This window comes from Sphaeramia orbicularis, chromosome 16, assembly GCF_902148855.1.
Source record: "Sphaeramia orbicularis chromosome 16, fSphaOr1.1, whole genome shotgun sequence".
Lineage (NCBI taxonomy): Eukaryota > Metazoa > Chordata > Actinopteri > Kurtiformes > Apogonidae > Sphaeramia > Sphaeramia orbicularis.
Window position 1 is genome coordinate 24,916,778 of NC_043972.1, and position 26,097 is coordinate 24,942,874.

Consider the following 26,097-nt stretch of genomic DNA (forward strand, 5'->3'; position numbering starts at 1 on the left):
AGAGAGCCTCGGAGCCAATTCTTATCCATCAGTGTACTCTACATGCATTATAATCAGCAAACTCCGTTTAGTGAGATGACTTTTCAGTTCGGTTCAACTGATGAGCGGTTTTTGGTGTCTTTTGGACACTGTCGGTTTTCTGACTGATGCTGCAGCTGTTTGCTGTGACAACTAGCACCAACTGTGAGTGTGACAGCTCAGACAGACTCATTTCAAAACTCTGGTTCCTCATATTTTCCTCCTGACTGCTTTTTTTTCAAGATGCGTGTTTACTTCCTTTTCATCTTCCAGTTGATTTTGGTAATTACACTCCTAAAATACACTTTCAGGTAGTTAAATGTAACTGCACAACAGCGCTGACTACATGTGAATTGCAAATTATATTGTCCTGTGTTTATTATTCTTCAGTTTATTTCTAAATGACAGATTGTCAGGGATGATATCTCTCAACCTGTTAGTGATGTCAGCTTACATCACCAAATAATAGTTTATCCCTTTCATCCATGAATTATGAAAAATAGCATCTAGATTTATTTTTATTTATTTTAATTCTCAAAATTAGGCTAAAGATTAAATGTGTTTTCAATTTTTTGAACATATGGTTTTATTAAGAAGATATTCAACCTCCTAAAACCCAGGAAAGCACAAGTTTTGACTTTTTTAAATTAAATAATTGTCTATATTGGAAACATCATGATGCATTTTTAAAATTGTTATGAAATGTCCTTTGCGATGGACAGTTTTTATTTTTTTTATTTATTTGTTTTTGGTATAAAGCTATGAAACTGTTGTTCACAAACGTGTACAGTAAACCCACACTGCAAAAATCTAAACCTTACCACGTGTATTTTTCTTATTTCTGGTCAAAATATCTCATCACACTTAAAATAAGACAATCACCTAAAGAGTAACTTTTCAGTGAGATATAAGAACTTATTTTTAGACAACAGATCTTGAAAATCTTATTTCAAGAAATCTTACCAAGATAATTTTCACTTGTTCCATTGCTTGAATTAAGCAAAAACCTGCCAATGGAACAAGTGAAAATTATTTTGGTAAGATTTCTTGAAATAAGATTTTCAAGATCTATTGTCTAAAAATAAGTTATTATATCTCACTGAAAAGTTACTCTTTAGGTGATTCTGTCTTATTTTAAGTGTGATGAGATATTTTGACTAGAAATGAGAAAAATACACTTGGTAAGATTTAGATTTTTCGCAGTGCATCGCTGGGTCTGAGGAGGTTAACTTCAGGAGATCACAGATCAGTCCACATTCTACAACTAAAATGATCCTTTTGTTCATTCTGTTGCTTAGGGTCTATAGAGACTGACCGCATGTGGTTTGGAGAATATTGCCTTTAGAACTCTTTGGAAAGTGAGCCGTAACTTTGTGTCCACAAATATGGACGTCATGCATGAAAGGGTTGTACTTCAAATTTGTGTGAGAAAATCCCCTATTTGATATGAAGGTATCAAATAAAGTAAGAAAAAAACTGTTATTGCACCAATAACTGATGTTCTTCACCTTTTTCCTGTTTCTTTAGAGCGGTATGGCGCTGACATATGATCCCACCACGATGCAGAACGGGTAGGTGTAAAGTCTACTTCTGAGATTTACAAATGTGTTAGCCAACCAATTTGAAAAGTCTGCTTTTTTTTGTTTTTCATTCATCTTTGGTGTCAAATTATTTAAATGCAAACTTCACAGAATTCGCTGAAGCCCCAACTTCAGCACCTACAAAACTACCTGAGTAGAACTGAGTACCAAAACTTGCACAGATGCCCACACATCAACTAACCGTCAGCACTTATATGCAGAAGAGCTCTGGCATGCTAATCAGCAGACCACACATATGCGCCCAGACTCAGGACGCACAAGCTGTTAACACACACACACACGCACACACACACACACACACACACACTCTGCTCAGTCCCCTGTTGTGCTCTCACCGTCATCCTCACATCTGACCTATGCAGCTGTGGCATTATTTATGCACCTATGCATACAAGCTGTCAGACATGTAGGATTTGATTGCAGACAGGGAAGTTGGGCGGTGTTGCAGTGGCGCTGTAAGACTTTCGTCAGCCGAGGCTATCTGCAGAGCTCCCGGGCTGAATGCAGAGAGCCGAGCGTCTGCCTGTTTCGGGGGGGAAATTGGAGATCGGTCCTGTCTGCTAGGAACGCTGCTGGTGATACGATCCCAGGAGACACTTCCCTCCAGCTCTGCGTTTCTTTTCTCCACCTCCTCTTCCTCGACTCGGTCCTCCTTCTTCTTTTTATCCACACTTCTCTCATTCCTCCTCTTCCTATTGTTCTGCTTTCATGTGCTACATGTTTTCCTCTTAGCCTTCCATTCACCTCATAAACCCAATGGCAATTTTTTTCTGATTGTTTTGGACTCTTTTTCTTTATTTCCATTCCTTTTTCACATACTTATCTATCTAATCATTTCCTCTTTAAATTCTTACCCTCCTTTCTCAAACAGATGCTTTACTTTTGGATCATCTCTGGTGTGTCTTTGTGTGTGTGTGTGTGTTCTCGTATATATACGTTAATACATGCTCCCACACGAGCATCTGTGTGCTCGCGGTGCTTAAGCCCTCTCCGACCTCTCTTCCGAGGTCGTTGAAGCTCCTTCCGGCAAAGCTCTAAATGACTGTGAAATGCTAATGCAGCTAATTAGAGAGGCAAAAGCAGAGGGGAAGGGAACTGAATAAAAAGAGAGGGCTGGACGGGGTCAAGAGGAGGGCAAAGGGAAAAATAAAGTCAGCCCAAGGAGAAAGGAAGGGTACGAATCAATTACAGGTCTGCAGGTCTGTGCAAAATGTGGACAGCTGGTTTTTTAAGATCTGATGCCAATCTGATGTAGTGGAAACATGTGTCCCTGCTGACCAGACTGCCTTGGCTTATAGCCTGTCCTTTCTTTTATCAGGGAGAGACAACATTGACTTTCTCTGTGTCCCCTTATTTTCCCCCTAACTGCACCTCCTTTGCTGTCTTTTGTTCTTACCGCCCTGTCCTGTGTATATAACCGTTCTCTGTCTTCCATCTCTAGTGCACACACACACACACACACACGGACGCATATATATTTTAGCATGCTAACCCACATTTCTCCGCTGAAAAGTCACTGAGGTCGGCACTAAATCATTTGCTAATTTTTCAGGGCAAACTCCTGACAGTGCAGCTAGGTCACACCAGGGATTCACAGAGAGGTTTTAAATTCAATCCCGTAGTAATGTTCTGTTGGCAATTACATGTTTAGTGTATTGTTTAAAGAGCTGCTCTCCAGTCCCTATTGACAGCCTGCTGCTCAGGGCTAATAGCCTCCATCAATAACCTTGGATCTGTCCTCTACGTACTATTTCTCTCTCTCAATGCACATCACTCTAATGAAAAATACAATAAACACAATCAGAGGAGCATATTGAATAACCGGGCTGTGTTCGCTCATTTGTATTCATCAGTGACAGTAATACAGTATCTCTAATGCAAGTCATACATTAATTGTACAGTCAAAAGATGGATCCATACTGCTGCATGATCAGTTACGTTTTGCTTTGTTTTTTTTTTTTTGTCTTGTCACTGATCATCAATTTGAGAAACATGTTGCAGTTCTTTTCCCTTTCTGCAGTTTTTTTTACTTTAAGCTTTAAAGTCATGTCTAAAGTTTAACATTTTATTCAACAGAGGCATAAAAACTGTGCTGTGGCACTAGAAATGAAAAACCACTGACAGAGAGTGTTTTGTGTTACTGACAGTACACGTGAAAATGAAAACTGAAGGAGATGTTAAGAAAGAGTTTAAAGGTGCAAAGGGAAAACTTTAGAAAAATCTATGTCCCTTCAAGGAGATAAGGAGAAATCCAAGTGAGCTGAGCCAGTGTCAACACATCTGAGACAGAATACACACTTAACCTGTGCATGAACTAGAGTTGAAAACTGGCAGGAGAAATTTATAAAGCTAATAATTCATGAGATTTTTTTATTCTGGTGCCAAGGAAGTGAACCAGGTTGTATTTAGAAAAGTAGCCGATGTAGCCAGGCTCTTTATGTGCTACTACATAGTCCTCAACACATCAAGTAGAGCGTAAGAATACAAAATGGAGCTTGGATATCTGTGTAAAGCGCGATCACATAGTAAAGCTTATCGCAGGCAGTTGGAATCCAAGTGCATCCACAAGGCTAGACTGTTATGGTTGAAAAAAATCTGAAGCTTTGCATCTCTGAGCCAAGTTCAAAACTGCTTGTGCTATCAGTGACCGAACAAATGTAATGTGAAACAGAAAGTGCAATAACAGTACAGGTGGTCACCTCAGCAACCCATTTCACTGCTGAAATGAGATGTGAAGTGAGTGTGCTGGTGTCACAGTGGAGTAGCTCCAGTCTGTCTTTGTTTCCTGTCTTTGTCTGGCTGTGAAGATCCAGCTGTCAGCTCACTTTAAACAATGGTTTCTATATTGTAAATAGGGCTGCAGCAGCACACTGTTTAAAGAGGCACCGCGTACTTATACGAGTTAATTCTGCTCAAACTAGTGTTGATTTTTATTTTAAAAAATCTGCAAATCTATAAAAATGAAGCTGGTGTACTAAAGTCATCATTCAATAGTCGTTTTTCCATTGACCCTCAAATTGTGCAAATATAACTTGCGCATAAAAATTTACCTAATGGAAAAATGACAATTTCACCAAAAGTCTCATTTTTTGATTAAAAGTTTTTGCGCTGGCAAGAGGTGGTTTTTCGGGCATAGCGCAAATGGTATATCACGCAAAAACTGCAATGGAAAAACCTTTTTTCGTAACTAGAGTCAGGTGAATTAAAAAACTGGATGTTGACGTATGCGAAGAAGAAGAAGAAACATGTTGTGGTATGTGTGGACACACCAGGAAACCCAATTATTTTTTAATTTAGTACGAGATAGAGGGGTAATATATAATAATAATGAATATATCTGTAAATCAACACCATATTTACATTCGTCACCATGTTTATGGAATGACTTCTCGTGTCATCTCACGATAATAAATAAACAAATCATCGCATTTGGGATTTAATGGAAAAATTGACATTACACTCTTCTGTTTTTCGGACATTTAGTAAATATTGGTAAAGTTTTGCGCAGATGTCCAATGGAAGAGCGACTACTTATCCATATAGTTGTGAAAGTGTTTATCATATAGTTCCATAGATGGCAGAGGTTTCTATTATTTGAACTGTTGTAGTAGTAGTACATTCACCCTTTGTACTTGTATTTGTAGTAGTAGTATATCCTTAGTTAGTACTTGTATTTGTAGTAGTAGTATATCCACTGTTAGTACTTGCATTTGTAGTAGTAGTATATCCACTGTTAGTACTTGCATTTGTAGTAGTAGTAGTATATCCACTGTTAGTACTTGCATTTGTAGTAGTAGTAGTATATCCACTGTTAGTACTTGTATTTGTAGTAGTAGTATATCCACTGTTAGGACTTGTATTTGTAGTAGTAGTATATCCACTGTTAGTACTTGCGTTTGTAGTAGTAGTATATCCACTGTTAGTACTTGCGTTTGTAGTAGTAGTACATCCACTGTTAGTACTTGCGTTTGTAGTAGTAGTACATCCACTGTTAGTACTTGCGTTTGTAGTAGTAGTACATCCACTGTTAGTACTTGCGTTTGTAGTAGTAGTATATCCACTGTTAGTACTTGCGTTTGTAGTAGTAGTATATCCACTGTTAGTACTTGCATTTGTAGTAGTAGTACATCCACTGTTAGTACTTGCATTTGTAGTAGTAGTACATCCACCGTTAGTACTTGCATTTGTAGTAGTAGTACATCCACCGTTAGTACTTGCATTTGTAGTAGTAGTACATCCACCGTTAGTACTTGCGTTTGTAGTAGTAGTATATCCACTGTTAGTACTTGCGTTTGTAGTAGTAGTATATCCACTGTTAGTACTTGCGTTTGTAGCAGTAGTATATCCACTGTTAGTACTTGCGTTTGTAGCAGTAGTATATCCACTGCTAGTACTTGCATTTGTAGTAGTACTATATCCACTGTTAGTACTTGCATTTGTAGTAGTAGTATATCCACTGTTAGTACTTGCATTTGTAGTAGTAGTATATCCACTGTTAGTACTTGTATTTGTAGCAGTAGTATATCCACTGTTAGTACTTGTATTTGTAGCAGTAGTATATCCACTGTTAGTACTTGCATTTGTAGTAGTAGTATATCCACTGTTAGTACTTGCATTTGTAGTAGTACTATATCCACTGTTAGTACTTGTATTTGTAGCAGTAGTATATCCACTGTTAGTACTTGTATTTGTAGTAGTAGTATATCCACTGTTAGTACTTGTATTTGTAGCAGTAGTATATCCACTGTTAGTACTTGTATTTGTAGCAGTAGTATATCCACTGTTAGTACTTGTATTTGTAGCAGTAGTATATCCACTGTTAGTACTTGTATTTGTAGCAGTAGTATATCCACTGTTAGTACTTGTATTTGTAGCAGTAGTATATCCACTGTTAGTACTTGCATTTGTAGCAGTAGTATATCCACTGTTAGTACTTGTATTTGTAGCAGTAGTATATCCACTGTTAGTACTTGTATTTGTAGCAGTGGTATATCCACTGTTAGTACTTGCATTTGTAGTAGTAGTATATCCACTGTTAGTACTTGTATTTGTAGCAGTGGTATATCCACTGTTAGTACTTGTATTTGTAGCAGTGGTATATCCACTGTTAGTACTTGTATTTGTAGCAGTGGTATATCCACTGTTAGTACTTGTATTTGTAGCAGTAGTATATCCACTGTTAGTACTTGTATTTGTAGCAGTGGTATATCCACTGTTAGTACTTGTATTTGTAGCAGTGGTATATCCACTGTTAGTACTTGTATTTGTAGCAGTAGTATATCCACTGTTAGTACTTGTATTTGTAGCAGTGGTATATCCACTGTTAGTACTTGTATTTGTAGCAGTAGTATTATCAGTCATGGACCTTTGTTGTGGTTTTTAATAATTCTACTAACTCCAGCTGATCTACTTTTGACAGTTCTAGTTCAGTTTTCTGTGCATCAGTTGCATCCATGTGTCTCCCCATACATCCCCCCTTCTCCTCAATCTCTCTCTCTCTCTCTCTCTTTTTCTCCTCCTTTTCCCTCTCTTTCACCCCAGCTGGTCAAGGCAGACGTCCACTGTCACCAGTCACTAGTGTTTACTCCTGGAGGATTCTGTTGTGTTTCTGTAAATTGGCTTTAGAGTCTGGTTTCGACCGGCTTGATATGTAAAGTGTCATGAGATAACTTTTGTTATGATTTGGTGTTGTATAAATAAAATTTGATTTGATTTGATAATGTCAACCGGTTTAGATTATTGTAATTCATGAAATTTGCATTAATAAATCAATATTAATTCCTTCTAATCATGCCCTTCTGTGGGATTCTGATAAACCTTGCCTATTTTCCGACGAGGGGAAATGAGGCCATAATTGCTGTATTTGGAACCACCTCATAGAACCACTACATCTATTGGATATGTTGTTTGCCAGTTTGGACCTGGACGTATTAAAACATCAAAGTTTTGCAATCCACCTGTTAAGTCTGACATCACGGCACCCTAAAACTCATTTCCAGATTGAAACACTCAATAACAGAGTCTCTACCCCAATGTACTAGAACTCGATTCCTTAGTGATGCTCCAGTTAGGAATCAAATCAGAGGTGGTTAAACTCATTTATTTCATTCAAGTACAGTGATTAGTGTAATTCTCTATAGTCACTGATTTACCTGCAGTAGATCATGATTTTAAGTGTGTTTAATACTCTTAAAGCTCTTGGCCCATTTCCTGCACTCCACTGCTTCATTTCCTGCTCAGCTGTGTGTTGACATAAATGGTTTGTCTATTTACCCCTGGACTGGACAGGGGTTGATAAAGGAAACATAAAGGGTAAAGATGTTAAACACCTTACAGAAGCCTTATTTTATATCGGGGATCCATAAAATCTGGTTAGAAGGATGCAGTGATGCTAACAACTAATGTTTTTTCCCATTACTTGCAGAATTGTTACTTTACTTACCAACTTCATCCACTTTCTCTGCTCTTTTTCATCACAAATGCAAGTTGTAGAAACATAATTGGATGTGTTTGACCCATAAAGACCCAAACATCCACTGGTGACCCAAAGCATCTACTGATGTAAACTATTTAATACCTGTTGCTCCATTAATCCTATCAATACATGTAAATAATTAGTGCAAAATACAGTTTGTCAGGTATGACCCATTTGGACGTTCAGAGTCTCTGTAGTGGACGTTGAAACACCGTCATGTTCTACAACATTGATTCACCAGTAAAACCCATGGAGTTGGACCAAGGACAGTGGTGGCTTTTCCATTAGACATCTGTGCAAAACTTTACCGATATTTACTAAATTTTGAAAAAACAGAAGTGCGTAATGTTGGTTTTTCCATTAAGTCACAAATGTGAGAATTTGTTTAGTTATTATCACGAGATGACATAAGAAGTCATTCCATGAACATGGTTACAAACGTAAATATCATTTTGATTTACAGATATATTTATTATTATTATATATTACTCCTCTATCTTGTACTAAATTAAAAAATGATTCGGTTTCCTGGTGTGTCCACACATACCACATGTTTCTTTTCAAACTCTTCTTCTTCACTTGTAACGTTCATCAACATCTGTTTTTGTTTAATTCACCTGACTCTAGAAAAAGGTCTTTCCATTGGAGTTTTGCGTGATATACCAATTGCACTACACCTGAAAAAACACCTCTTGCCAATGCAAAAACTTTTTACTGAAAAACGAGAGTTTGGACGAAATTGTCATTTTTCTATCAGGTAAATTTTTATGCGTAAGTTATAGTCGCACAATTTGAGGGTCAATGGAAAAGCGACTAGTGACACTTGGTTTATGTTCAGTTAATGATAAACTTTATAGAAAAAGTCACTTTTTCTTCATTTTCTCTGTTTTTAATGTAATAACCCTGAACTTTAATCTGAGCTTTTATGAACATCGTTATGATCAGTAAATTAAATATTGGAAAATATCTAATTTTCACAGGAAAAATGCAAAATACGGAGCTGATGGTGATAAATCACTTGGGAAATGTTTAATATAGAGGGAAAAAAAACATTTGGGAACTGCAACAAAAGTAGCACTGGGTCTTTATGGGTTTATGGGCTCAGGGATGCAATACTGTAGCGGATTGAATACAGATGAATGAACCTAAATTGACATGAAACAGAAAATGACATCACAGTGTATCAAGTGGAAAACACAGGAAGGCAGGTCAGTAGAGGTGGTGGTAGAATTGTTTTTGTCAAATGAATCTGGTGCATTTAAAGATCACTTTATGGTTTTATTCCACAGTGGAAGGGGCTGTGTGATGAAAACATTAAGCAGTGAAAATATACGGTACATGATAACGTTGTAGGTGGTAAACAAGTACGGACACTTTCAGATCCACCTATGGTTCTACGTAGGCGTTGTGATTCTTTGTCCTGTGAATGACCCTGAACAACTCCTGTCACACCCATCCACACCTCTTCTCAACCACTTGCTGACTTGTTCACACCTTTCAAGACCCCGCAGTGGGAGGAGTTAGGCTCAGAACGAGGCTGTAGTTAAACTTTATAGATGCATCGTGCTTTCCATGCTATTTGCATCTATGATATTGAGTAAAAGCCCATCAGACTGATCAAATTAAACTATTTCTTTTCTATTTATTTACCTAGGAAGGTCCCATTGTGATACCCTAAAGCACAGGTGTCAAACATGTGGCCCGGGGGCCAAAACCAGCCCGCCAAAGGGTCCAATCCGGCCCCTGGGATGAATGTGAAATGCAAAAATTATAATGAAGATATTAACAATCAAGGATGTGAAAATCATTTTAGGTCAATTCAATCTGAAGTGGGTCAGACCAGTAAAATACAATCATAACAATCTACAAATAATGAAAAGCGCAATTTTTTGTCTTTTTTTAGTATTAAAAAAAAAGTAAAATTATGTAAAAATGTTCATATTTACAGACTTTTCTTTTACAAAAAATGTGAATAACCTGAACAAATATGAACAATATGAACTTTCTTAAGAGACTTATGTAGAATTTTACCAATATACTGCCTGTTACTAAATGTTTTGTGTATTTGTAGCTCCACTGTGATCTATAAGTTGTGATGCACATGTATAAATGATAAACTAAGGTGTAATATTGTTCAAATTGCGCTTATTTTTCTTCAGAATTTTCAGGTTGTTCATATTTGTTCATGTTATGTTCAATTACAGTTTGGAGATGTAAACATTTTCATTACGGAATTTTACTTTTTCACTCAAAAACAGAGAAAACTTTGGAGTTGACATTATTTATAAGTTCTTAACCTATTATTTATATTATTTTACTGGTCCAGCCCACTTTATATCATATTAGGCTGAATGTGGACCCTGAACTAAAATGAGTTTGACACCCCTGCCCTAAAGAGTCCTTGTTTGTTTGTGTTTATTTCAAGTATTGCAATAAAATCAAACAACAAAAGAATTATATAACAAGAAAGTAAACCATTTGAAAAGGAGCGCGATGAAGTTCAGTTTATAATGTCCCGCCCCTTTACTCCATCCTTCACCTACCCTAAATTCCTATGTCAGATTTCCTACGTAACTCAAACATCCTCACATATCAGACTAAATTCTGACTATGCATAGAACACAGAATTGCTGTACATACTTGTCAAAATGGCAGCAACTAGACAGTTATAAATACAGATATAAAACACACTAAAAACATTAAAAACATAGTAAAAGAGACATAGTCAAAGTGTAAGAAAAGGCCAGTAGACTCCAACACTATCCATAACTCACAGCACCCACATAATTAAACACAAAATATTCTCATTTCTTTTGCTTAAATGGCACTTTCAGACTTTAATTTATTTGTTTTCTTTTTTAAAGTAGACTTACAGCGCTTGTGTTAAAAGTGTGTATATTAAGTAATCTTTCATTAATCAAATATACCATGATGCTTTGAGGCCCTGTGGTGAAATGGTAGCAGGGATAGACTCTAGTATCCCCAGGACCCTGCTGAAGATGAAGTGGTTTGGATGGATGGATGGATGGATGGATGGATGGATGGATGGATGGATGGATAGATAGATAGATAGATAGATAGATAGATAGATAGATAGATAGATAGATAGATAGATAGATAGATAGATAGATAGATAGATAGATAGATAGATAGATAGATAGATAGATGATCCCTTGTAACTGACATTTTCTGAGACAGTTACTATTACTGGGAAAGACATATAATACAGAACTAAAAAAAAAAACAACTAAAATGCAGGAAATAACATTTTGAAACAAAACTTTCTCACATTTAACCTTTTGGTAATTTATCCCCATTTTTCTGTAAACCATCCTCTGTATTTTGCTTTTTTTGTGTGAAAATAAGAAATTTTGCTATATTTAATTCATTGACAATGTAGGTGTTCATAAAACCTCATAAAAGTTATTAGATCAAAACAGAGAAAAGTGGGAAAAAAAGTGTCTTTTTAAGCATAATACACAATTAGCGGATATAAAAACAAGGTTCAATCCCTGTCATTTATTAAACTACATGTAAACTACATGATAGATAGATAGATAGATAGATAGATAGATAGATAGATAGATAGATAGATAGATAGATAGATAGATAGATAGATAGATAGATAGATAGATAGATAGATAGATAGATAGATAGATAGATGATCCCTTGTAACTGACATTTTCTGAGACAGTTACTATTACTGGGAAAGACATATAATACAGAACTAAAAAAAAAAACTAAAATGCAGGAAATAACATTTTGAAACAAACCTTTCTCACATTTAACCTTTTGGTAATTTATCCCCATTTTTCTGTAAACCATCCTCTGTATTTTTCTTTTTGTGTGAAAATAAGAAATTTTGCTATATTTAATTCATTGACAATGTAGGTGTTCATAAAACCTCATAGAAGTTATTAGATCCAAACAGAGAAAAGTGGGAAAAAAGTGTCTTTTTAAGCATAATGAACAATTAGCGGATATAAAAACAAGGTTCAATCACTGTCATTTATTAAACTACATGTAAACTACATGATAGATAGATAGATAGATAGATAGATAGATAGATAGATAGATAGATAGATAGATAGATAGATAGATAGATAGATAGATAGATAGATAGATAGATAGATAGATAGATAGATAGATGATCCCTTGTAACTGACATTTTCTGAGACAGTTACTATTACTGGGAAAGACATATAATACAGAACTAAAAAAAAAAAACTAAAATGCAGGAAATAACATTTTGAAACAAACCTTTCTCACATTTAACCTTTTGGTAATTTATCCCCATTTTTCTGTAAACCATCCTCTGTATTTTTCTTTTTTGTGTGAAAATAAGAAATTTTGCTATATTTAATTCATTGACAATGTAGGTGTTCATAAAACCTCATAGAAGTTATTAGATCCAAACAGAGAAAAGTGGGAAAAAAGTGTCTTTTTAAGCATAATGAACAATTAGCGGATATAAAAACAAGGTTCAATCACTGTCATTTATTAAACTACATGTAAACTACATGATAGATAGATAGATAGATAGATAGATAGATAGATAGATAGATAGATAGATAGATAGATAGATAGATAGATAGATAGATAGATAGATAGATAGATAGATAGATAGATAGATAGATAGATAGATAGATGATCCCTTGTAACTGTGACATTTTTTGAGACAGTTACTATACTGGGAAAAACATATAATACAGAACTAAAAAAACAAACAAAACTAAAATGCAGGAAATAACATTTTGAATCAAACCTTTACAGTTAATGGTGATTTGTTTTTCTGAATACTTTTCTTCCCCAATTAAGCAGTCCTTGATTTGTGGCAGGTACTGTTTTCTCCAGTCATGGCTGTGTTAGAAATAGATAAGGCAGGGCTTCTCCCTCTGCCCCTGTCCCCTCCTCCTCCTCCTCCTCCTCCTCCTCCTCCTCCTCCTCCCTCCCTCCCTCCCTCCCTCCCTCCATTATTCAGTCAACAGACACTTTGGGATCGATCGGGCACAGCAACACGGCCTGGTGGATGAAACATGTCCTCTCTAGGTACACAGTGATAAATAAAGCACTGCGAGCCACAGCATTCTACCGCCGCAGGGTTTAGGGGATGATATAAAAAAAAAAAAAAGGAGTGAAATTAGAAGGGCAAACAAAGGTATAGGACGAGAAGTAAACAGATTTCAAAACACAGATGTGAAATGCGATGTAGACTACGTGTGGGTGGGAACATGAAGGGTAAAACTGAAATATTTCTCCCACTCACACATTAAGGTGATAATTCATTATTATGCATAGCAGCAGAACAGACTCCTTTGTAACGTGATGTGTACCCGGTGCAGTGTCAAGACTCATTCTAAGATGTCTTTGATGGTGTGGCACAGAGTGAAGCTACAATATTTATTGTTTCCATGACATCTTTGATGAGGCCTGATCCGTTTTGTCAGCAGTGTCTTGAAGTGCACAGGGTGGTTGAAAACTAAGAGTTACAAAAAGCTCAATTTTAACTTTGCATTTGCTTTTCTCCACAGAGATAAATCTGTACAAGCCTGTGGTTAGCCTTAATTTTTTATTTATTTTTTGACAGTGTACTTTGAATGTTTTACCTCACTTCCATGAATGTATTTATACTGATAATGTCAAAAGTAAACCATCACTTGTTTGTGTCTGCAGGTTCTACTCTTCACCGTACAGCATCTCAACCAATCGGATGATTGCGCAGACATCAATCACACCCTTCATCGCTGCCTCTCCTGTCTCCACATATCAGGTAGGAGGTCAGGCTGGTTTCAGCAGCATACGAACAGGCTTTACTGTAGCCCCTTTCACACGGCACTTCTGTTATGGGAATATTTCGCCTTTATTCCGGAACGACGTCTGTGTAAACAAAATGGTGGGATCATTTGGTCCCACCTCTGTAATTCCTCTGGATGTAGTAACAGAGCCGTGATAAAGGTGGAATCATGATTCTGGAACGCTATGTAAAAGGAACACCTCTCGTTCGGCAACCAAGGTGTCGTTTTGATGACGTTTTGCGTGTGCGACTCCCACGCCAGGGAGATTTAAAAATGATTGTGTACAGTAAACAAACATATCAACGCGACCAGAAAGATGTCGAACTGGGAAGATACCAAGATCCACCAGCTGTTGTCCCTTCAGGCACAAGACTCTATCCATGCTAACATTTGTGGGACGACTCTGGAGAGGTTAGCAACATCACTACACTCTGGGTCAGTGTTTTTCAACCTTGGGGTCAGGACCCCATGTGGGGTCGCCTGGAATTCAAATGGGGTCGCCTGAAATTTCTAGTAATTGATAAAAAATTAAAACTTACTAATAATAATTTACATATATTGTCTAAATGTTGTTTAAAATTAATGTTTATTTGCAACATGTTATAGCAAACTATTACATAATCAAAAACAAATTAATTTTAGCCAAAAAAAAATGTCTCCGTTTTGAATGTCTGGGGTTGCCTGAAATTTCTAGTAATTGATAAAAAATTAAAACTTACTCATAAAAATTTACATTATACAGTCTAAATGTCCTCTAAAATTAACATTTATTTGTAACATAGTATAGCAAACTATTACACAATCAAAAACAAATTAATTTTAGCAAATAAAATGTCTCCGTTTTGAATGTCTAGGGTCACCAGAAATTTATGACATTAAAATGGGGTCACGAGCCAAAAAAGGTTGAGAACCACTGCTCTGGGTATTTCCAACACACAAGTTATACGTCACACTATATGCTGCACTATGTCACCGCCCCTTTGATTCCAGAACACAGGTCCACTGCGTAAAAGTCCAGCCTGTCTCACCTCTGTTAGTCCTTTTTCTTGGCTGTGGAAATCAGTCAGTGGTGGAAAAAAAGTGGAACCTTTTTTCTGTTATCTCTGTGTAAAAGTGGCTTATGTTGCATAGAAGTGTTTGTCTAGGAAAATCTAGGAATGTGCATCACAGCTGAAGTTATGCTTCTAGTATTTTGACTTTTTTTTTCAGATTAGGACTTTAGTGAACTTCCTTATCCTTGAATTTTACCACCTCTACAACAATTCAATGTGTTAACTACTTTATGAGCACCGTTTATTTATATAAATGTATATAGAGAACAGTTGAAATGATACGAAAGTCTATTATTATAATTACAGTGATAGAAATATCATAGCTGTTATCAGTATTATCACAAATTTATATGTATGAAAGAGTCAGACGAAGACAGTGACAGTAATTGCAGTGTGTCCAACAGGTGACAGAAATGTGTTTTTTCCTACTGGAGCACTTTGAAAACCAATCCAATGACTGTTTGCCTTTGACAGAAAAAAAATGCTTGTATTAATAACGTATCATCCTGATGAACAGGGGAACAATGTAAGTTTCAGTTAATACTGTATTATTACACCTTTCCATAATAATAGTATTTAACATATATTTGGCTTTTGGAAAATCCTGGAAGAAAGTCCCTCAGTTGAAATTGTTGTTGCCTTTTTTGCAAAGGGATAAGTGTGAGTAGACAAATTAAAAGAACCTTTTTTGCACTAAATTCTAATTCAGGAAACTGATCAGCTGCTGCATCCCAGATGTAGAGCTGATACAATTCATCGACTCGAATCAGTTAAAAAATTATTTGATCATGATGTTCCTGAATCAAAGCTTTGTTGTATGTCAGTTACATCTTAAATTGTTAGTTAGTTGTATACACATTTGTTGAAGACTGCAGTGCACAAATTGTTTGTAGATGTCATTTGACTTGTTTGTTGTTTATAGCTATAGATATTTTATATATACTTCTATACTGTTGTTATTTTTTGTATATCCTTTGACTTTTACACTGTTTGTGGTAGTTTTAGCTGGTTCTTTTGTCTTTTTCACATTTTTGCTTCTTTTTTTGCCTATTAAAATAACCATTTAATTGATTCAAATTGAAGAAAATAATCAATACATTAATCGATGAAAAAAAAAAAATCATTATCTGCAGCTTTAGAAATAAATCTGTTTGTCCAGACTGATGAAGAAATCTAAATTCTGTCTGTGAAAATCCTTTAGCCTTTAGCTGTGAAAACTCCTACACCATGCACTGAGCTATAGGTTCTAATTACCTAGTGGGCGGTGATCACAAAGATGACCACCACACTCTGGAGCATCCACCATGTAATCACAGCCTAAAACCAATCCACATCACTCAAATATCTGCACTAACGTTGATTCAAGCTCGGTCGTTTTTACCATGATTTTCAACATTTTTCAGCACGATAATCAACATTTCAATTGCTGCTACTAACACGATTGTGAATTTTACCATCATTCACAGTGAAACCCGCACCTGTTTCATCCCTAAAGCAGGGTTTATCTCCGAACAAACCTCAGCAGTGAAATTGAATTATCAGCTTTTTCTCTTTTCAGTCTATTCTTAAACTAGCAATAATAAAATACAGGCTTATATTGCAGCATGGCTCCCATCGATTTGTCATTCTTAGGAACAAAATCCTCCTTGCGTTTCTCATTCTCTTTTCCCAGGTGTCACATTCTCTTACACTCTCAGAAACTTTACCAATTCATGTCAAAGCTGGTTGGAGATGAAGCTCAGGTTCTTTGAGAAGTTGACTCAGTACTTGATCCTCAGTTTGTCAAACAGCATTTAAACCAAACAGTCCTCCCCCACAGGTTTACGCAAGCATGAAACATTGCCGTAAATGAGGAAGGCAAATGCAAAGACACACTTTCAGCGGGGCAGAGACACACAGAGACACAATAACAGACTTATTCAGGTAAACACTAAAAGAAATTAACCTGCCTTGCAACTTTACCTTCGCATAAATGTGTTTGAGCACATATGGAGTTGTATTTAGAATATAGGTATATTGTGTATGCTACATGTGACAAATGGCCTTTATAGATTAGTTTTTGCTCATGTTCGGGCCGGGCACTTGGTAGAAGTAGGAGATGAAAGTGGTGATTTGTGTCCAGGACAGGCTTTGATGATGAAACCTCCACTGTGAAGCAGTAATTATTAGACTGTATTGCTCTCTGTGGTCTCCATATCCTCTTATAATTACAACATAACACAGTGTATAGTGGACCCTCAGTAACTGCTGTAATATTCTTTAAGACACACTGCCGCAGGGACTCAAGCTCAGAAATGGGCTTGTAAAGACTTGAGCTAATGATTAATTTTCTCTCTTCTTCTCTTTGGTTTTCTCATTTTCGCTCCCTTCCTGTCATTCTATCTTCCAATTGTCCTTCTTTATGTTCTCCCTTCCACCATTCTTTACCCACTTATAACAATCTTCTTTTTGATCATCCCTTTCCTCTCATCTCTTTCCTGACCTCTCCCTTCTGCATACTCCTACTCATGCTCATCCCCTCCCCCTTTAATTACTTATTTTCTCGCCTTCCTTTCGTCCTGGTACTTTGTCTTTCTTCTGTGTATTTTGTGCGTCATCTCAAATCTCATTGTCGTCACCCCCCCCCCCCCCCCCCCCCCCCCCACTTCTCCCTGTTCTCTCCTGCTCCTCAGGTCCAGAGTACATCTTGGATGCCACATCAACAGTATGTTATGCAACCTACAGTAAGTTTGGTGAACCACTCTCTCCTTTATTTTTTCCCCGTACATTACTGCCCTTCATCTTCCTGTGTGGTAACGTGTCTCATTATTTGTTTGTTGTGTGCTTCTGCATCTGACGCTCATGAAAATACTCAACACATTGCTGCTAATTTGAACTAACTCCTATATATCTGGGACATAGTGTTTCGCGCACAGATGTTTTCCAACAATAACTTTTAATCTGTAACAGTAATTAATGATTTTTTTTTTTCTTGTTTTATTTCATTAGTCAGGCTGCAAATAATTGTCAGTGATAAAACAATAGGAGTCCATGATAATTGCAAAGAGTTAAGTGATAAAAGAACAATGAGATACAGTTTCCAGCAAGAGCAGCATATTAGAGTCAAAGCCAGGTCAGTTTAGAAATAAAGCTGTAGCCCTGCGTCGAAGTCTCAGTCTGCTGAATCAGCCTGTGAATAACCTCTTTAAAGCAGCTCGAGGAGCTCAGAGGAGCTCACACTGAAATCCATAATAAAATGTTGCCTCCTGCTGGTGGTTAATGGAACTTCAGGTGCATAAATGAGGCATTAAATGTGGTGTTAATTGAACTATTACAATTTATTGATCATACTTTACAGTCATTCCTTTCTGTAATATATGTATAAGAATTATTAATGCAAAAGCACATGAGCGGTACTTTATTACATTAAGGAGCGTGCCAGGCTGTGATCTAAGGACTTAAACCGTCTGAGCTCTGTTTCCTCTGTGTAAACCTCTTTTCACCTATAGATTCTAGGTCTTCGCCTTGAAAACCGTAACAGAAAAATCACCTTTTCGAGCCGAACATGTCCTCTCATGTTGGGTAAATGAATACAATTGAATATTTTCGAAGGAACATTTGTTTTGTACTCAGTAAGTGATCTCACAAACATCTTCACTAGGCTTTTTGGAATGAGCAATATCCAGGCTCATGCCTTACGGACATTATTTCTACAAGAACTTGGCTCCCGTTTCACTGGGATGATAGTTAAGATAGATTTTTATCATCCTGATTTCTATCAAGTGTTTGTGCATTGGTTTTCTGCCAACACCTGAAGACCATTTTACACCTGCAAAATTCAGTTATGCTCCATTTAATCTGTTACTGTATAGGGATGGGAAACAGCGGCAGCATAGATATGTTATATCAGCCATGCGCCTGTGCTTTTCAACAAATGCTGTCTTAATACCATATTTCGCCTTTCCTGTCTCTGCGTTGTTCTGTATTCCTATCTGTCTTCCTCTTTGTGTGCATCTGCCAACTCCTAAAAACATTCTGTTGTCATGTCTGATTAAAATTATGACTATGAGACCGGATAATACCCGTCTGTAAATGTGCTTTCAAACAAATGTCCCATCTAATTATTTGGCAGGCCGCTTGATATGACTTCCTAAGACTTGCGAGAAGAGAGAGAGAGAGATAGAGAGGGAAAGAGAATAAGCGATTGGATAAAGAGAAAATAAATAAATAAACAAATAAAAGAAGCTTGTCTGTTTGACAGAGTGAGGACAGTGGAGAGAGGCAGGCTCAGGGAAAGGAGAGGAAAGAAGGGATTACAAAGAATAAATCGAGAACAAAGGAAAGAAAACAAATCTTGCAAAAGCATGTCTGGGCTGTGCAAGCCTGTTTCCCAGTCTTGTCTCTCCATAGTCAAAACCCCTGTTAGGCAACAAAGGCTAAGGCTAGTCATTGTATTTCCTGGATACAGAAGAGCTTGGCAAATTAAAGCTGCATCAGGGAGGGAGAGTGAGAGAGACACGGCGGCTTAATTCTGTTCCTATGGCAGCGGAAGCTTCATCGACACCTCCTCACGGCTGTAACACGGTTAATGGCTGGTAACTTCTCTTAATGGTGTGCTCATTGACACATTTAGGTTGACACACATGTCAGTCAGCAGCACATTATCGAGTCATATACGGATAATGGGCCGTTAAACTGGACTTAAAGGAAGCTTTGTGTATATTTAATAAACATATGTAATGAAATTTGTATCAGTATAGCATCTTTCTGTATTAAAGTTATTGAAAAAGTGGCAGAAAAAGCTGAAAAAATACACCGTGCATACACATAATTATATTTACAGACAGACACAATCAGAAGTATGCTGTTTCTGAATTTAATCCAGATGCACACACACAAACGCACCTATATACACACTGAAGTGCCTTAAGGACTGTGTGTTTCCGTGCTTTGGTGAAATGCCCAGATTACTTGAACTCCCTGTCTTTACATCTTAATTAGTGAGAGGATGTCTTTGTGCGTAATTACTCACAAATCCCCCTACAGGAAATGAATGCATTACCCTAACCATGCATAGCGAGAAAGACAAGAAAGTGGGCTTATTGGGGAGGGCTGTAATGAGACATCCAAAGAATTGGGATTTCATATCTTCCTGAGTTAAATTGCTATGTTAAACCCATTTGAGGAGACAATGGAGGTAAAGAATGTGCTGGAAGAAATCACACTTCAGTACATATAAAAGCCTGCAAATAGCACACAATGCCAGGTTGGTTTCTTTTTCTTTTATTACAGCTAAGATCCTGTATGTGCATGTTTCTGTGAGTGTACAGAGCAGTGATGTTTGTTTAAGAAAGGTGGGAATGTAAGGAACAAAAAGAAATGAAAACAGGTGTGGTTTCAGTATGGAAAACCAATTTGTAGAGAAGTAAAAACACCTTCCTCCGATGCCACCTCACCTGAAACCCATCCTTAGCATGTTCACACACATAGCTCTCACCTGCAGTTGTTAGTGGTTTTCTTCATAAATGAGTGTTATTATCACTAATGCGGTATTTTTGATGCTGCACAACGCCTGCAGCATTCCGCGAGTCAGCTTTACGTCTGTACTGGAAGAATGACAGCAAAAGAAAAGGAGGAGGGAGGCGGGGGTGAGACAGAGAAAGAGAAAGAGCGAGTTCAAAGTTGAAGCAGATCTTGTTTTTTTTCTCTCTCTCTCTCCTGCCCTCAGGGAAAAGACAAGTGTCTGTCTCGCGTACTCATTTATTGCTTATCCAAGGAAAAAAAACAATCTGATACATGGAAACATTAACACACAGTGGCAGCCTACTGCATACAATTAAACAATTAGATACTCATTGCATCCAAACATGGTGTTATTGCACAGTGTACTGATGCAGGCACATGCAGAGATGGCAGGTTTAACACTTGTACAGCAATAAATCAGCACTGACAATTAGTCATTGTGGGTTTCTTTCTCTTCTATGCATCTTTTCTCCCGCTGTGAGATTGGATGCAATGAAAAAAAAAAAAAAGAAGTGAAGGAGGATGAGAAATCATTAAATGAGAGTTTTATATAGATGGATGAAAGGCTTTGGTATTAGCTGGATTCTGGCTGCTAAATCTACCTGCCTGAGCCAAAGCTTTGTGCGAGGTTGTGAGGAGATCTGTTGATGCATCTGCGTCTGTATGCATGTAGTGATACTTGTGTTTGTGCAGGCCCAAGTGTGTGTGTGTGTGTGTGTGTGTGTGTGTGAGTCGAAGAAGTGCCACTCATTCACTGGAGATGTAGAGGACAGTTGACAGAGCATTTATGATAGCTGGGCTACTGTGTTCTTCAAATGAATCTCCCTATGAAAACAGCAGTCAGACAGAAGAGCACTCACGACTGTTAACATCTCTGACAATCCCTGCTTGACTGTACCTTTGTGTTTGTGTGGGCGTGTGTGTGTGTGTGTATGTGTGTGTGTGTATGTGTGGGGCTTGGTGTGAAGCTTGCAGACATAAGGATCTGCGCTTAACAGATTCGCAACTGTGAACAACTCTGACAGACTGTATGTGCCTTCAAGAGGAACGCTTCAAACAACTAGAACTTTCATCGCTCTGTGTGTGTTTACTTATGTGTGTGTATGTATGTGTGTGTGTGTGTGTTGTTGTGAGTCTCCCTGTGAAACCCTTCAGAGCTCAATGACTGCCAAAGAGTTGGGCTGGTTTCTAAAATGCCTAAATTTAATACCTGTGTTCTTCTAACATCCTGTCTCAACAGGCAGCTATAGAAGTGCTGACTGCTGTCTGTAGTGATACTGACATATATCCACTGATGCTGTCTGTGCTCATGGGAAGTGTAGTCAAACAGCTATCACAAATGAACAGTGTTTACCGCTGCAGAAAGGTTGCCAGGCTTCTTAGTGCACAGTATGAGGAGTCTCCTATTAAATCTGTACAGAGCTGTTGAGTCTGTGGCAGAGCTGTACTGGAAAGTAAAGCTCAGCGCATCAAGGTGTTAGGCTGCATCAAAGCCCTTCACACTGAAGAGATTTACAGTAAAAGCCTTTCCGCTTCATACGGGAGCATGCTCTGTCAAGCCTGCCAAGCAAGCTATTCTCATCTACAAAGTGGGACCATTTGGAATCATCAAACTCAACTAAGTTGGAAATCTCAAGCATCCCTGCTAGTTTTGTGTCCTTTTCTATTCATCTCAAAAGGGGGTATGCACATTTGAAATGGTAAAAACAGGAGACAAACTTGTCTGTGTGGAAATTGGAGTGAAATAAAAACCACGTTATTTTCTCTTAAGTGTAACTTATGTGTCCCATTCACTGTAATAAATATCCTCTTAAGCTGCATCTTTGCTGTTTTTTCCCACAACCACGTCAGGTACAAATCTTGGTCTTTATTAGGCTTAAAATTACTGTGTAATAGCTAATATAGCCCCATAATATGTCTAAAAAAGAAAGCTAAAAAAAACAAAGGGGCTGAATCAACAAAGAATGAATTGTGTCCACCGATTAAATCATTTGCTCTGTTGGATGTATTTTGCTCTAATGATCTGCTAGCGTAAACACAACCATAAAGGTTTGCACCTGAGTGCTATTTTTCCTTGTTTGGCATGTCAGTTTGTAGTTTTTCCAGGTGTTTCTCTGCATTTCAGCACACATTTGTTCATAGAAAAAAAAAAAAAAAAAGCCAGTGGTGCTAGGCACAACAAACCCCGCCCCTCGCACAGATTGTAGCTTATTTTGGCATCGATCCAGCTGATGTCATCATGTCTATGCGTGTGCTGATGTCAGCATATCACAAGTAAATTGAAACAAAGTTGATGTTTTATAGACATTTGAAATTTCACCCATTATAGGTAAATGGGGGTAAAAAATGGTAAAAATGCATAAAAAAATTTGAACTTTGACCTACTGTTCCCAAAATGTAATCAGATCTATTCTGGGTCACTGGCAATCTATAAACCCAATTTGATATGAATTCAACCAATAGTTTTGCTGCTAGAGTGTAAACAAACAAAGAAACAAACTAACAAACAAACCAAACCAAAAACAATACACCCTTGCCTTCCCTTCAGGGGGGCATGGTAAAAATGCAGATACTACAAAACTGCTTCAGATTGCATGTCTCTAATGAGCAGAGATGTGCAGACACACAGATCTGTACAATCAAACTAACGTTCATGCCTCTCATTTGTTTTGCATCTATAACATGTCCTACTGAAGTACTCATTAAAGTAGGTTCCAGCTCAGAGTGTAATTCAGTTAGCTCTAAAAGAGGATTTATTCAAGTCTGACTCTAAAAATAATGTTAGGTGTCACTGAATACATCTGGGGTTTTACAGAAACATTAGTGTTGGGTTCAGAGCCGGCTGCGTTGGTGTTTCTGAACTCCAAAATAGACTGTTCCCATGTATGCACATGGTATAACAGGGGGAACGTCATTAACACCTGATGGATCTGATGGTCATTAATGTGGTGTGCACTGCAGTTCTGGGATTTATTTGTATTTATCCAGGTAAATCTCAACCAGTGGTTCTTATGGTTAAGGTCCTCAAACACTGAAACCTGATGCTTGATATCATTTAACATTAATTCAACACAAATCAATCCTGACACAATCCTGAGACAGAAACTCAGAGGTGAGTTTGTGCACAGTTAACACCAGTTTTCTGCAGGTTTAACTGCATTTACCAAACTGTCTGTAGCAATTGGGCTTGGTCTTTGTTGAATAAGACAGTTTGGCAGAGAAAATGGACAATTTTGCACCAAATGTATGAATAGTCACTTATTTGTAACCATGCAAATTGCACAGACAGGTTTTTTCACTGTGTTTGACAGCACAGCTTGCAGTGAATTCCACCTTTTGCACATGTTTTATGAATTTACATGCTTTAATTTTGTGTCAGTTGCAACAGTTTTGAACCTGCAAAAAAAAAAAAAAAAAAATCAGCTCAATCCTTTTGTGGATGTGTAACAAAGTTCACATTCACTGAAGTAAATAATTGCATTCATTGTTGGGGCCTGTTGTATTTGATCAGCTGTTAATGGCTTCGAATCCCTCTTCACTAACGTTAATACTTTGTGTTTTGCATCTTGTTCATTTGGCTGAAATGACAGTATGAATACAGATCAGTAAAATGTGATGCATGCATTCATCTCTAAATATAATTTCTGCGTTCTGAGCTATATAAGTAGAGTTTTATTGGCACCGGTGTTGGAAACAAATGATCCCACACAATCACATCGACTATTAAAGCTTTAATCATCGCATATTAGAGACTCCTAGCAGAATCAAGTGCATACTGTGTTTAAAAACTCGGATGTAGATAAATACCTCCAAATTGTTTTGCACATTTTAAAACTGAAAACGTATGTGATATATTTCTTCTGTGAAAATTCCTGTTATTCTATTGTTGAAACCATCTCCTTTAAATGCCTCTGATCTACAGTAACAATTACATTCCCCTCAGCTTTTCCTTTCCTGTTTCTCCCTTAGGTCACACTTTATGTACAAATCCTGTTTATTAAAGCATAATTTAAGTTCACTGTTGTATATTCACCATCTCTGCCACCCACATCAGTCGTCTCTCCTCCGACAACCTTACATGCCTAATTTCCATTTTAGTTTGATTTCCCCTCAAGAGCAGCGTGTTTTTTGTTTTGTTTTGTTTTTTTTTCACTTGAATTTCAGTGATTTCTGGAGGTTGTGTGCCATGTGGTGTTCACTGACTGGAGATAATAACTTGCTCACCCTGTACAGTAATGTGTTGGTGTCTCCTTTCCTTCCCCCTCAGGGTGCTGTGATCACCCCAGCCGCGGCCATAGAACCCAGTTTGTCTCTTCACCCCTCCAGTGTAATGGCTCCTCTCACCCAGCAGATGAACCACCTGTCTCTGGGCAGTACAGGCACTGTGAGTCTCTCCTTTAACCCTTTGTAGACTATTGTTGCAAATTCACCTCAATATTCCACTGTTCTTGTATAGAGGTCCTGCTCAATACTCTTATATATTAATTACCTGGTTATTTATGATCCCTAACGCTCATAGATCAACTTCAACAGCCTGTTTTAGTAACAGTGCACTGCAAAAATCTAAATCTTACCAAGTGTATTTTTCTCATTTCTAGTCAAAATATCTCATCACGCTTAAAATAAGACATAATCAGCTGAAGAGTAACTTTTCAGTGAGATATAAGAACTTATTTTTAGACAATAGATCTTGAAAATCTTATTTTAAGAAATCTTATCAAGATAATTTTCACTTGTTCCATTGGCAGATTTTATTTTTTATTTTTTGCTGGAATTTAGTAAAACAAATATTGAATTAAACAAAAAAAAAAAAACAAGAAAAGAAGAATCACTGGAGGAGTTAGAGGAAGAATCCTGAAGAGAAAAGATTCGGTTCATGTGTCACATTTGCACATGGAGCTCTAAATGTTCTACATCAGAACATACATTTCTCAAAACCCTGTTCATTATCAACCATAAATCTCTGATTTCAAACAAAGCTTTTCCTCACCTTCTTTTTCTTCTTTTTCTTCTTGTTCTTCTTCTTCTTTTTCTTCTTTTTCTTATGGTAAAATACAACAATTCATTTCTTGTCATTAAAAAAAAAAAGAAAATATTGAATTAAGCAAAAAAAAAATCTGCCAATGGAACAAACGAAAATGATCTTGAATTAAGCAAAAATGAAAAATATTGAATTAAGCTAAAAAAAATATATATATATATATATATATATATATATATATATCTGCCAACTGAACAAGTGAAAATTACCTGTAAGTAAAATCAGTTCTTATATCTCACTGAAAAGTCACTCTTTAGGTGATTCTGTCTTATTTTAAGTGTGATGAGATATTTTGACTAAAAATGAGAAAGATACACTTGGTAAGATTGAGATTTTTGCAGTGTGTTATTAATTTCATAAGATTCTACTGATTTTTGGATAGTTTTTTTTGTACCGTTTGGATTGTCGACTGGAGGAACTGTTCAATAGCAGCATCAATAAAATAATCTACATACCTGAGACTGGAAAATGTGTTCAATTATTATGATAATTATGACAGTTATGCCCTAATGAGACCATTGTATGTACTATATTCAAATGAACAATCCACCTAATTTAGCATAGAATAGAATAGAATAGAATAGAATGCCTTTATTGCCATTATAAATATGTA

The 26,097-nt window shown here is 37.0% G+C and overlaps 1 protein-coding gene and 1 long non-coding RNA gene across 6 annotated transcripts in view; one reads left to right on the plus strand and one right to left on the minus strand.

The window, feature by feature from the left end:
• The window catches only part of LOC115435711 (RNA-binding motif, single-stranded-interacting protein 3), a 238,765-nt gene that overhangs the window by 201,200 nt on the left and 11,468 nt on the right, over nt 1–26,097 (plus strand). For 3 of the 5 annotated variants that reach the window (XM_030158309.1, XM_030158310.1, XM_030158311.1), the window contains exons 8-10: nt 1,546–1,589; nt 13,768–13,864; nt 24,711–24,827. In XM_030158309.1, coding sequence (XP_030014169.1) covers nt 1,546–1,589; nt 13,768–13,864; nt 24,711–24,827 — 258 coding nt within the window. Of the gene's footprint in view, nt 1–1,545; nt 1,590–13,767; nt 13,865–17,613; nt 17,665–24,710; nt 24,828–26,097 lie in introns of all 5 variants that reach the window. The other 2 variants (XM_030158306.1, XM_030158307.1) reach the window with 1 other exon arrangement.
• LOC115435714 (uncharacterized) lies at nt 1,241–9,536 on the minus strand. The gene is made up of 3 exons (XR_003937731.1): nt 9,526–9,536; nt 2,290–2,293; nt 1,241–1,430 (listed from the first exon to the last, which is right to left on the minus strand). It is a non-coding gene; the product is annotated as an uncharacterized LOC115435714 (long non-coding RNA).